General features: G+C 33.4%; 1 protein-coding gene across 12 annotated transcripts in view; it reads left to right on the top strand.

Annotated features, from left to right (window-relative positions):
- LOC149801204 (protein phosphatase 1 regulatory subunit 12A-like) overlaps nt 1-13,295 on the top strand; it is a 264,345-nt gene that overhangs the window by 54,188 nt on the left and 196,862 nt on the right. For all 12 annotated transcript variants that reach the window (XM_089955260.1, XM_089955259.1, XM_089955257.1 and 9 more), the window contains exon 5: nt 12,003-12,147. In XM_089955260.1, the coding sequence (XP_089811386.1) occupies nt 12,003-12,147 (145 nt within the window). The remainder of the gene's footprint in view (nt 1-12,002; nt 12,148-13,295) is intronic.

Here is a 13,295-nt window from a genome sequence, read left to right as displayed (position 1 = left end):
TGATTTGTATTTGGCTTTTTCATAAGCCGGGTCTATAAATAATACTTCCTTAGTTTTTTGCTAGTGCAAAGCCTTTAACTGGTAATGGCAGCTCTTTTATTTCACAACCGATTAATTGAGCTGTAAATTTTATGCTTGCACAGTGCTAAGTAGTCCTATTTTCAGTTAACAATTTATTTGAACTTCTGGTGATCATGCCGCACAGTACGACCTATTCGTTTACAGCATATGCTTTTATAGATTACACAGAAAATATGGTCAAAGTGGCAATTAAAGAACTACTGTTTCCTTTTTTTCAATTTATTTTCAATATTCCTGTGAATACTGGTAAAAAGACGTCCAGGTGAGCTTCTCTAGGTCAGCCTACTTTGCATATAAAAATCATCATATTTTAAAGAGTCTTAACACATTAACCCCTAGTGACAACTTTATGGGGCAGGAGGTAGTAGCCTACTGCCGAGCTCTGTAGCGTCATGGTCATGCATGATACACTAAAGTGGGTGGTATTATAGAAAGATAGACAGATGTAGCTCTACAATGATACCAACTAATCTGGAACATCTAGTTGCACTACAAAATACAGATAGAAAAGCCTCATTTTTTGGACCCAACTTTTTTTAACCCATAATTTCCCTGTGGTTAGAATTTGATTTTGTGTCCGGATTTTAGACTTTTTGGTCTCAGATCTAAGGCAAACTGGTATGAACTGCAAACAGACAGATGGGCCTTTGCAAAAAGTAGGATAAGATGGGCATTTGGAATAAAGAGTGGTCTCCATACAAAAATAATGGCTCTGTTTAGCAAAAAAAAAAAAAAAAATGTCCAACTTTTACCCTTCTGCTCATGCGCGAGTCAAATAGTCAACGAAAATCGATGTTTCTAACACCACTAGGCAGTATTTTATTGAAAGATGATCGGGGATTGGGTGTTTTCCAATCTATTCAGAAATAGCTTTCAAAATGTGTTTCCTACTCAATATTTAGGCAAAAATGACAAAAAGCTCCAGGGGTTAATGTGTTAAGTTGTTTTCTGGTGATGACTTGCTTTATAAGTCAAATAACCTTTGTATTTGATAGATAAAGTTGAAAAAGTGTTTTTATATCTCTCTATCATAAGTTACCATCCAAGTTTTGTTTGCCACCTTGTTATCGTGACGCAAACAGGCATTGATGTCTGCAAGGTACATAATCATACGTGGCATTAATTGCCTTTAAGAATACTGGGCCCCGATTGTCCGAGTGGTATAAAGTGCTCACTATTATGGATCATTGCCATCTCACCTCTGTCTGCATGAGTTTGAGTCTTGGGTTCGGCCAGTGTGGGTGTATGAGAAAGCTTGCCAGTAGCTTCTTGTGGGTTGATGGTTCTTTTCATGTTTTCCCCGGTATTTCCTCCACAATATATACTGGCTGCCATTTATGTCCTATCTTGTGCTGAAAAATGGCATTAAAACCCTACAACAACAACGACAACAACAACAACTTTAAGAATATAGTGTGATCCCACTATAACGCATTGGTTGGGGTCCATAGAACCCATCCATGCTATAGAGTGAACCATGTTACAACCAGCCAAGTCAGTTAGCTGAAGAAAATGCTGCATATAGCAAACATATGGCTGGAAAGGGAGAAATAAAAGGGGAGCAAAAATACTTGCTTTTGATTAAATGAAGAGAAACTGGCCTGAAATGCATTTGTTTATTGACAACTTACATTTATGTAGCATAATCCATAATCCATTAAGTACTGTATATGTATATGAAAAATTTATGAATTCAAGTGCAGATCACTTGTTATAAAATTCATGTATCAGTTACATTCCATTAGAAAACACAACACATGTATAAAAAATGTTGTCATTTGATCTATATCCGATTGACACTGAACAGAGCTATAATATTGTCACCAGTAGCACATGGCTATGATTTACATGTTGTACTACATATTCTTAAATTGGCATTGATTTTGGCCAAGATTACCCAGCAAATGAGGCTATTCATAGGGAAATGAAAACGTGAACAAATTAAAAATTGTAACAAACATCTTTTCGAGATACCCCATCTTCAGTTAGCTTGACAGCCAGATATCTATGGTTTCAATATATGCAAATTTTCATTTTTTTTATGCTGTCATTGGTAGTGAACAAAGCATAAACCTTTTGCCGGCAAAAAGGAAACTTTCATGACATAAATGTACTCCAGTAACTTTGGTAAATACAACAATTGATTAGATTCCATTAATTTTATTTAAGTTTGGTGCTAACTTCCTTTGATGAAAGGTTCTTTGTTTTTATTGAAGATTGTTAATGGTTTTCTTTGTTGAAGGGTGCATGTGTTATTGAAGTCACTGCTAAAGGTCAGTTTTGGATGACCAAACAAATGGCCATTTCTTATTACAGCTTCAACTTCAAGTAATTGTAGAACATTGATTGAAACTGACAATTTTTTTTTATCCATTTGCTTAGTATTTAGACAGAGGCAATCTGTTTTCTTTGAAGTTTCAGCAAAACCATTTTTTTCTGAGTACAGTTTAAAAAATTGGAATCAGCCATCATTTGGCCAATCATAGCAGTTACTGTTCTCGCCAGCAAAGATTGGTAGATTGTAGCTAGTCCTGGTAGCATGACTATTGGAATATATCACAGCAGTACTGAGGCCAGATGTCAGCATAAGCAGATCATGATATAACAGTGGGCTGTTATAATAGTTTGTCAGTATTGTTTTTTTGTAACAATGGATAGATTCCAGTGCATTTTATATCCAGTTTGCAGCTTCCTTTCATGGTGCCTATGAATTTCTCCACTCCAAACCCAAGATATAAGTTTTAACAGCCAAGAATGTTGCAAAACAAAATTGGTATATTTTTGTCACCAATAAGGCAAGAAAATCACAGTTTGCGACATTTGCAAAGCCCATTGCAATCAATAAATTTACGTTTTTTACGTTATTATTCCTACTTTTAAGAAGATTTTTTTTCTTCATGTGTGAGAAAAATACATGTATATAGAATATCATGAGCCATGCCACAATCTTCTTAAATTAGAATTTATGTGTAATCTCTTAAATTAGAATTTATGTGTAATCTTCTTAAATTAGAATTTATGTGTAATCTCTTAAATTAGAATTTATGTGTAATCTCTTAAATTAGAATTTATGTGTAATCTCTTAAATTAGAATTTATGTGTAATCTCTTAAATTAGAATTTATGTGTAATCTCTTAAATTAGAATTTGTGTAATCTCTTCAATTAGAATTTATGTGTAATCTCTTAAATTAGAATTTGTGTAATCTCTTCAATTAGAATTTATGTGTAATCTCTTCAATTAGAATTTATGTGTAATCTCTTCAATTAGAATTTATGTGTAATCTCTTAAATTAGAATTTATGTGTAATCTCTTAAATTAGAATTTATGTGTAATCTCTTCAATTAGAATTTATGTGTAATCTCTTCAATTAGAATTTATGTGTAATCTCTTCAATTAGAATTTATGTGTAATCTCTTCAATTAGAATTTATGTGTAATCTCTTCAATTAGAATTTATGTGTAATCTCTTAAATTAGAATTTATGTGTAATCTCTTCAATTAGAATTTATGTGTAATCTCTTCAATTAGAATTTTTGTGTAATCTCTTCAATTAGAATTTGTGTAATCTCTTCAATTAGAATTTATGTGTAATCTCTTTAATTAGAATTTATGTGTAATCTCTTCAATTAGAATTTATGTGTAATCTCTTCAATTAGAATTTATGTGTAATCTCTTCAATTAGAATTTATGTGTAATCTCTTAAATTAGAATTTATGTGTAATCTCTTAAATTAGAATTTATGTGTAATCTCTTCAATTAGAATTTATGTGTAATCTCTTCAATTAGAATTTATGTGTAATCTCTTCAATTAGAATTTATGTGTAATCTCTTCAATTAGAATTTATGTGTAATCTCTTAAATTAGAATTTATGTGTAATCTCTTCAATTAGAATTTATGTGTAATCTCTTCAATTAGAATTTGTGTAATCTCTTCAATTAGAATTTATGTGTAATCTCTTCAATTAGAATTTGTGTAATCTCTTCAATTAGAATTTATGTGTAATCTCTTAAATTAGAATTTATGTGTAATCTCTTAAATTAGAATTTATGTGTAATCTCTTAAATTAGAATTTATGTGTAATCTCTTAAATTAGAATTTATGTGTAATCTCTTAAATTAGAATTTATGTGTAATCTCTTTAATTAGAATTTATGTGTAATCTCTTCAATTAGAATTTATGTGTAATCTCTTCAATTAGAATTTATGTGTAATCTCTTCAATTAGAATTTATGTGTAATCTCTTCAATTAGAATTTGTGTAATCTCTTCAATTAGAATTTATGTGTAATCTCTTCAATTAGAATTTATGTGTAATCTCTTAAATTAGAATTTATGTGTAATCTCTTAAATTAGAATTTATGTGTAATCTCTTAAATTAGAATTTATGTGTAATCTCTTAAATTAGAATTTATGTGTAATCTCTTAAATTAGAATTTCTGTGTAATCTCTTAAATTAGAATTTATGTGTAATCTCTTAAATTAGAATTTATGTGTAATCTCTTCAATTAGAATTTATGTGTAATCTCTTCAATTAGAATTTATGTGTAATCTCTTAAATTAGAATTTATGTGTAATCTCTTAAATTAGAATTTATGTGTAATCTCTTCAATTAGAATTTATGTGTAATCTCTTCAATTAGAATTTCTGTGTAATCTCTTAAATTAGAATTTATTTGTAATCTCTTAAATTAGAATTTATGTGTAATCTCTTAAATTAGAATTTATGTGTAATCTCTTAAATTAGAATTTATGTGTAATCTCTTAAATTAGAATTTATGTGTAATCTCTTAAATTAGAATTTATGTGTAATCTCTTAAATTAGAATTTATGTGTAACACCAAAATGATAATAAACCTTATACACCTTATTTTGCGTACTTTTAAGAAAGAAAGAAAAATTATGAAATTAGGTGAGAGGTTGATGCTGATTGCAAAAGTAGGTCATCATGGCCATATTTTACACTTTATTGACTTCAATCAAGAAACTGATGACAATATGCATCTGTGTTAATACCACACCCATTCATCGAAAGAAGCTCATTGTGACATCTTTATTTCATCTTTAATTGGCATTGGTTAGATTTTTACATTTAACTTGCAACCACGTTTTTGGCATGCTGTGAGCCTACTTGTCCTACCTAACATCTTGAACCTATAAAGGGGATGCATCCTAATAATCGCTACACCTTTTTGCAAAAAAGGATCTCATCTATTATTTATGCTCAGTTGACTTGTTGACATGTTGGGTTTAAAGTTGATTTATTAGGTGCTTTTTTCTCAGATAATGAAATTTAATAATTGGATGCATCTCTGTTAGAAGTACACACTTGCAACCAGAGGCCACAGTGACCTCCTTTTTATGCTTTATTAAAATGGGTTAAGTATTTGTGTTTAGTGCATGACCACAGAGATTTTTCCATGCTAGTTAAATCCTAGCATAAACAGAAGACCATTTATAACCATTGCAGTGCAAGGTAGGAATAAATATATTTATTCAGCAGTAAACTTTTCCATAATAATGAATATGTATTGTGTATTGTGATATTTTAATACAACAGGTTTACTGTTCATTCTGCGTGTGAGTGAGTATTGGATAAGTAGACCAAATTTGACATCAAGGGCTTTCAAGTGTCAGATGCTGATCTGCCAGCGTTGTATGGCTACCATTATTATACATCAAAAACTGAAAAAATTTTTATTACAAACTGCTCAACAGAATTTGACCAAATTTGACAGAAAGTATCCAGGCAAAATGTTCTTTGAATAATGTAAAAATGAAAAATGTTTAAAATTATGTACAAAAGAAACCTGTCTCAAAGGTAAAAAATTACTATTAAAAAATAGATGAACTTTTACATGTCTTCTTAAAAAGTACAGAATTACCGACTTTTCTGGCAGAAAGGCTTTTCATTATTGGACTAATGCAGCTGCTGTACCATTCAAATATGGATGAAATTAAAAAGATATATATACTGAGTTATTTGGAAATAATTGTTTCCATAACATAAAATGTCTTCAGCATGGGAAGAATGATCCTAATGACTCAGATTTATTTGTCCAACTAATCTTGCATGATTTGACTGTTAGGCAGGTATCAGTCCCGCTTGTTTAATTTAGGCCTTGTTAATCAAGTTAAGTCTTATCATGAGGGCAGACCTTAGACGATGTGAATTTATTCAGTGAATTATTGTTCTAGCAAGGTGGGTGAGAAATGGATCCAACTACAGAGGTTAGGAAAATCCTTTGCAGGCAGTTGTCACTGGAATGAATGAGTTGCAACAGATAGTTTTCACTGTCATCATTTTACTTAACACAGTGCAATTCTCCACTATGCTGCTTGTACTTTAACTAAGGAAGCACAGGTACTTATTGATATTAAAATGAGTCAAAATATTGAAAACGAGGGAAGACACTAGTCTTAAAGCACTTCTAATTCATAGCCCCTTACAAAAATATATAAAACAGTTTGTAAAATATATAAAACAGTTTGTAAAATATTTAACAAAATGTTAAATTCCTGGACCATGATTACTTAATGATATATTCAAAGTTAACACTGAAACTTTTCAATAATTCAGACATCATTTTAATGTACGGAAATTCATCATTTCAACAAGATTTCACACTCCTTTGGGAGTTAGACATGTGAGAGAATGACCAAAGTTTGTTTTGGGTTTGGTTTGGTGCTTTAAGGCACAGCAACACAAGTAGGTTATTTAGGCAGTTGGAGGAAAGTGCCTTGCCCAAGGACACACCACGGTAACTGGCCTAGCCTAGTCAGGTAGTATGATTTGAAACCACATCCTCTTGGTCATGAGTCCAGTGCACCTGGGGCAAGCTTAAATCAATAGTTAGGTATGCATCTGCAGTTTACAAACCTTACCTCTTTTATACATTTATCTATGGGGCCATGTATTAGTGTTGAATGTGTATCTTCACATAATATTTTCATGTCTTTGAGCCATTTTGGTTCCATTGGGTATCTATGGTTCAACTTTTTAAGGGTACAAAATGCACAGTTCTATTCTCAAGGTAGATCTGCATGGCCCATTGATGTGTAAGCAGTAAAGAATAATGACTTTTGACCTGGTCAGGACGAGAGGATGAGTGGTTTTACTGACCTCTGATCTTGCTGTAAAATCTTCTACTAATAATAAGAATTATTAAACACTATAATAAATTTTACTGACTTCAGGAAAAGTTATTGTATAAAGGGAAGGAAAAAATCAGATAAATGATGTTTCAAAAAAGATAACTGCAATCAAATTGTGGACACTTTCAGCAGATTACCTCAATTGCTAATGTGCACTGCAGACAGCATAAAGCCAGATTAGTAATATATAGTAAAATACGCTGGCAGATAAACCTAGATTACCTGTAACTTAATGTACCTGCAGGTAAACCTAGAATATTTATTACATAATACAGCAGCATATAAGCCTAGATTACCGATAACATTATACACCAGCAGATAAACCTAGATTACCCATAACATTATACACCAGCAGATAAACCTAAATTACCTGTAACTTAATATACCAGCAGATAAACTTAGATTACCCGTAACATTAAACACCAGCAGATAAACCTAAATTACCTATAACATTATACACCAGCAGATAAACCTAGATTACCCATAACATAATACACCAGCAGATAAGCCTAGATTACCCATAACATTAAACACCAGCAGATAAACCTAGATTACCCATAACATAATACACCAGCAGATAAGCCTAGATTACCCATAACATAATGCACCAGCAGGTAAACCTAGATTACCTATAACTTAATGTACCTGCAGATAAACCTAGAATATTTATTACATAATACAGCAGCATATAAGCCTAGATTACCGATAACATTATACACCAGCAGATAAACCTAGATTACCCATAACATTATACACCAGCAGATAAACCTAAATTACCTGTAACTTAATATACCAGCAGATAAACTTAGATTACCCATAACATTAAACACCAGCAGATAAACCTAAATTACCTATAACATTATACACCAGCAGATAAACCTAGATTACCCATAACATAATACACCAGCAGATAAGCCTAGATTACCCATAACATTAAACACCAGCAGATAAACCTAGATTGCCTATAACTTAATATACCAGCAGATAAACCTAGATTACCCATAACATAATGCACCAGCAGATAAACCTAGATTATCCATAACATTATACACCAGCAGATAAACCTAGATTACCCATAACATAATACACCAGCAGATAAGCCTAGATTACCCATAACATTAAACACCAGCAGATAAACCTAGATTGCCTATAACTTAATATACCAGCAGATAAACCTAGATTACCCATAACATAATGCACCAGCAGATAAACCTAGATTATCCATAACATTATACACCAGCAGATAAACCTAGATTACCCATAACATAATACACCAGAAGATAAACCTAGATTACCCATAACATTAAACACCAGCAGATAAATCTAGATTACCCATAACATAATCCACCAGCAGATAAAACTAGATTACCCATAACATTATACACCAGCAGATAAAACTAGATTACCTATAATGTAATACACCAGCAGATAAACCTAGATTACCCATAACATAATACACCAGCAGATAAACCTAGATTACCCATAACATAATATACCAGTAGATAAACCTAGATTACCCATAACATAATACACTAGCAGATAAACCTAGATTACCCATAACATAATATACCAGTAGATAAACCTAGATTACCTATAACATTAAACACCAGCAGATAAACCTAGATTACCTATAACATAATACACCAGTAGATAAAACTAGATTATCCATAACATCATACACCAGTAGATAAACCTGGATTACCTATAACATAATCCACCAACAGATAAACCTAGATTACCCATAACATAATATACCAGCAGATAAACCTAGATTACCCATAACATTAAACACCAGCAGATAAACCTAGGTTACCTATAACATAATACACCTGCAGATAAACCTAGATTACCCATAACATAATACACCAGAAGATAATCCCATATTACCTATAACATAATAAACCAGCAGATAAAGCCAGATTACCTATAACATTATACACCAGCAGATAATCCCATGTTACCCATAACATATTGCACCAGCAGATAATCCCAATTTAGCCATAGCATAAGGGAACAGATTATAAATCCTGATCAGCCATGACATGATACTAGTGGATAAGCCTTCATTAACCTGTATGTTATGCACCAGCAGATAAACCTAGATTGGCATATACTTTATGCACCAGCAGGTAAACTTAGATTGGCATATACTTTTTGCACCAGCAGGTAAACCTAGATTGGCATATACTTTATGCACCAGCAGATAAACCTAGATTGGCATATACTTTATACACCAGCAAGTAAACTTAGATTGGCATATACTTTCTGCACCAGCAGGTAAACTTAGATTGGCATATACCTTATGCACCAGCAGATAAACCTAGATTCTCATATACTTTATGCACCAGCAGGTATACTTAGATTGGTATATACTTTTTGCACCAGCAGGTAAACTTAGATTAGCCTTTGCACTATGCATCAGCAGGTAAACTTAGATTAGCCTTTGCACTATGCATCAGCAGGTAAACTTAGATTAGCCTTTGCACTATGCATCAGCAGGCAAACTTAGATTAGCCTTTGCACTATGCATCAGCAGGTAAACTTAGATTAGCCTTTGCACTATGCATCAGCAGGCAAACTTAGATTAGCCTTTGCACTATGCATCAGCAGGTAAACTTAGATTAGCCTTTGCACTATGCATCAGCAGGTAAACTTAGATTAGCCTTTGCATTATGCATCAGCAGGTAGACTTAGATTAGCCTTTGCATTATGCAACAGCAGGTAAACTTAGATTAGCCTTTGCACTATGCATCAGCAGGTAAACTTAGATTAGCCTTTGCACTATGCATCAGCAGGTAAACTTAGATTAGCCTTTGCATTATGCATCAGCAGGTAAACTTAGATTAGTCTTTGCACTATGCATCAGCAGGTAAACTTAGATTAGCCTTTGCATTATGCATCAGCAGGTAAACTTAGATTAGTCTTTGCACTATGCATCAGCAGGTAAACTTAGATTAGCCTTTGCACTATGCATCAGCAGGTAGACTTAGATTAGCCTTTGCATTATGCAACAGTAGATAAATCCAGATTAGCCTTTGTAGAATGCACCAGCAGATAAAGTTCTGTCTCTTTTCATTCTTATGATTTCCATCACTAATTTGTAATGAGCAGTGTGCAGCAGTGGATCTAGGTCTGTATTTGGATGTATATGGTACAAAGGTAATGTTGTATATTGCCTATAAGCATATGGAAATATTACCATGTAACCTAAATTTGTTTACAGGTTCATCTGATTATTCAAGGGATGGAAGAAAAGTTGATTTTTTCTTAGACCTATGTATATTTTTCAGTACGACTGGTCATAGACCCGAAGAGTTTATGGGATCATCAGTTGTCTGGAGTCTGGCCATCTGTTAGCACAAGCTTCTTATCACTCCTGAACTTCTTGGAGAATTGTCATGAAACGTGATGTACACATTTATCAAATTGTCTTGACGCGAAATAAAAATGGGGCTGCTTGGACATCCATCATATCCACCACAGTGGCCATCTTGAAAATAGTATTACTTATGGTTCTTCAGAATAGATGGTCACATCAGCTTGGGGTTTTCACTGAAGGACTTCTTATCATGTCTAGTTGATCCTAAATGAAAATGGTGCTGATCTGATATCCAATATGGCTGCCACAGCAGCCATCTTCAAAATCTTATTGCTACTCAGCCTGACTGGAAAGTCATATTGACATGGAGTTTTCATGATCAGGTCTCTAATATGGCAACCTCAGTGACCATCTTGGAAATCTTATCATTACTACTCTGCCTAGATGGAAGGACATATCAACATGGGGTTTTCATGATATGACTTCTTGTGTCATCAATTATGGGCACTCTCTTGAAAATCTTGTTATTGCTACTTCTCATTGGATAGTCATATTTACATGGGGTTCCATCCGAAGACTCCTTAGTTGGTTTTAAATTCAAATGATGTTGATCAGCTTCCAGTATTACTACCTTGATGGACATTTTGCAAATCCAAAAATCTTGATTATCACTACTTCTCCAGAATGGATGGACATATTAACATGGGGTCATCACCAAAAGAATTTCAAATGATGCCTGGTTGTCCTTAATGTAAATGGATGGACATATTAACGTGGGGTCATCACCAAAAGACTTCAAATGATGCCTGGTTGTCCTTAATGTAAATGGATGGACATATTAACATGGGGTCATCACCAAAAGACTTCAAATGATGTCTGGTTGTCCTTAATGTAAATGGTGCCAATCTTACACCCAGTTTGGCTGCTACAGCGGCTAATTTGAAAATCTTGATATTGCTTAAAAATTTCACATGCATGAGCCCATTGAGGACTCTTTTTTGGCATAGTGTATTATTCTCAGCTTTGATATATCTGTTGGCCCTGTTTGTATCAAAAAGGCTATGTGCTTGCGATGTGATATGATTTAGTTACAAGAAACAGTAGCAAAGGAAAAAATTTCTTGTCTAGACTTTTTGTGATAAAGGAAAAAGTAGATTCTGGAGTCCAAAAATTTAAGTTCATGGTCATCATAAACCTAATAAGAAAATCATGATTTGGTCGCAATTGGTTGAGTTTTAAATCACTTACCTTGACCTAAGGTCAGGGTCTTTGAGACAGATTAGTCAGCAATGGTCAGAGTAAGTCATGCCCTCCTAGTGTCTAAATTGAGACTATTAGACACTGAGCAGGCATGTAATGTGTTATTCAGGGTACTTTTGCTTTGTTAGATTTAAAATTCATAACGACTCTGGATGGTTCTAACTAATGAATCTCTTGTGCTTTTTCTTCAGCATTCTGTTACAAGCTGGTGTAGATGTCAATGCAAAGGACTATGATGATTGGACACCTCTACATGCTGCTGCACACTGGGGGCAGGAGGAGGTGTGCAAACTGCTGGCAGAACACATGTGTGACTTTGATGCCAAAAATAAAGCAGTGAGTATGCACGAGTCTCACTTGTTTTACGCATGCATGAAATTGGGTATCAAAAAGAAGGCAAGGCCAAGAACAGGTATAAAATCGGCTAGTATTCTTGTGCCCTTTACAAATGTTTGGGGTATTTGCCACATGTAATGTTTTCTTCTTTGCTTCCAGCAGATAGAAAGTGGGGGAGTCCTACCTCCTGTTCTAGCATTTTTAGGAAATGAGTGATTGTGTTTTAAAAATTTTAAAATTGTACTTTTAAAGTTTTGTTAAGAGATGAGTAGAACTCGTTTTCCACTGAATATATGGCGGTGTTAACTTTTAGTACACATAAACAAGAAAGCATGAAACTATTTACCCATATCATTATTGACATTGAACTGGTACTGTATGGGTTATCAGATATCTGCAAGCCAAAAACTGGATTTGTTTTTTAAACTCTTCCCTAGTGCAGTTGGTAAAATAAATCAAAATAGCAATCTAATTGCTCAAAGTCAAGGTACCATTTTAGTCAATACTTATTTGACACATTATCTAGCTATCAATACTTAAACTACAACTATGAGCTATTAATTTTACAGAAGTCTGAAAAATTAATAAGCACATCTCCCACTTTTAAATAAATTTTTGAGGCTCCCTTCTCCCTCAACTCCTTACTCATTGAGCCAAGTTGCCAAATACATTGTTCAAGCCAAGATATTCTCTATATCCAGGGTTTGTGAAGAAAAGAGTCTTTTGTAATTGTTGCAATAGGAAATGTGTTAATCCTAGCTGCCCTTCAATGAGTACATCGGCTGATTTTCTCTTCCCATTGACCAAAGTTCAGATGCTACCGTTAAGGGCATATGGGCAGCTCTATCCAACATACACACATTTTCAAAAGGCATGGCGACATTGTGAAACTTGACAACAAAATCTTGCAAGCCTCCAGAACCATTAGCCTGAAAATACTGCTGGTCCTGTCCATAACCAACTGGTCCTGCATTTCATCATACAAGAAGACAAAATGTAATCAACAATTCAGTGGTAAATTGAGATAAATATGAATATAACCCCTTGGTAAGATATAATGAAAAATGAAACATAAAGAAAAACACAAAATAAAACATTTATATCAGATTTATTAATTAAATTATTTAAAAATGCCGCTGTTTAGTAAC

Source organism: Sinohyriopsis cumingii, chromosome 4, assembly GCF_028554795.1.
Source record: "Sinohyriopsis cumingii isolate HCF-2022 chromosome 4, ASM2855479v2, whole genome shotgun sequence".
NCBI lineage: Eukaryota > Metazoa > Mollusca > Bivalvia > Unionida > Unionidae > Sinohyriopsis > Sinohyriopsis cumingii.
Note: the sequence above shows the minus strand (reverse complement) of the source record. Positions and strands in the feature narration are given on the sequence as shown.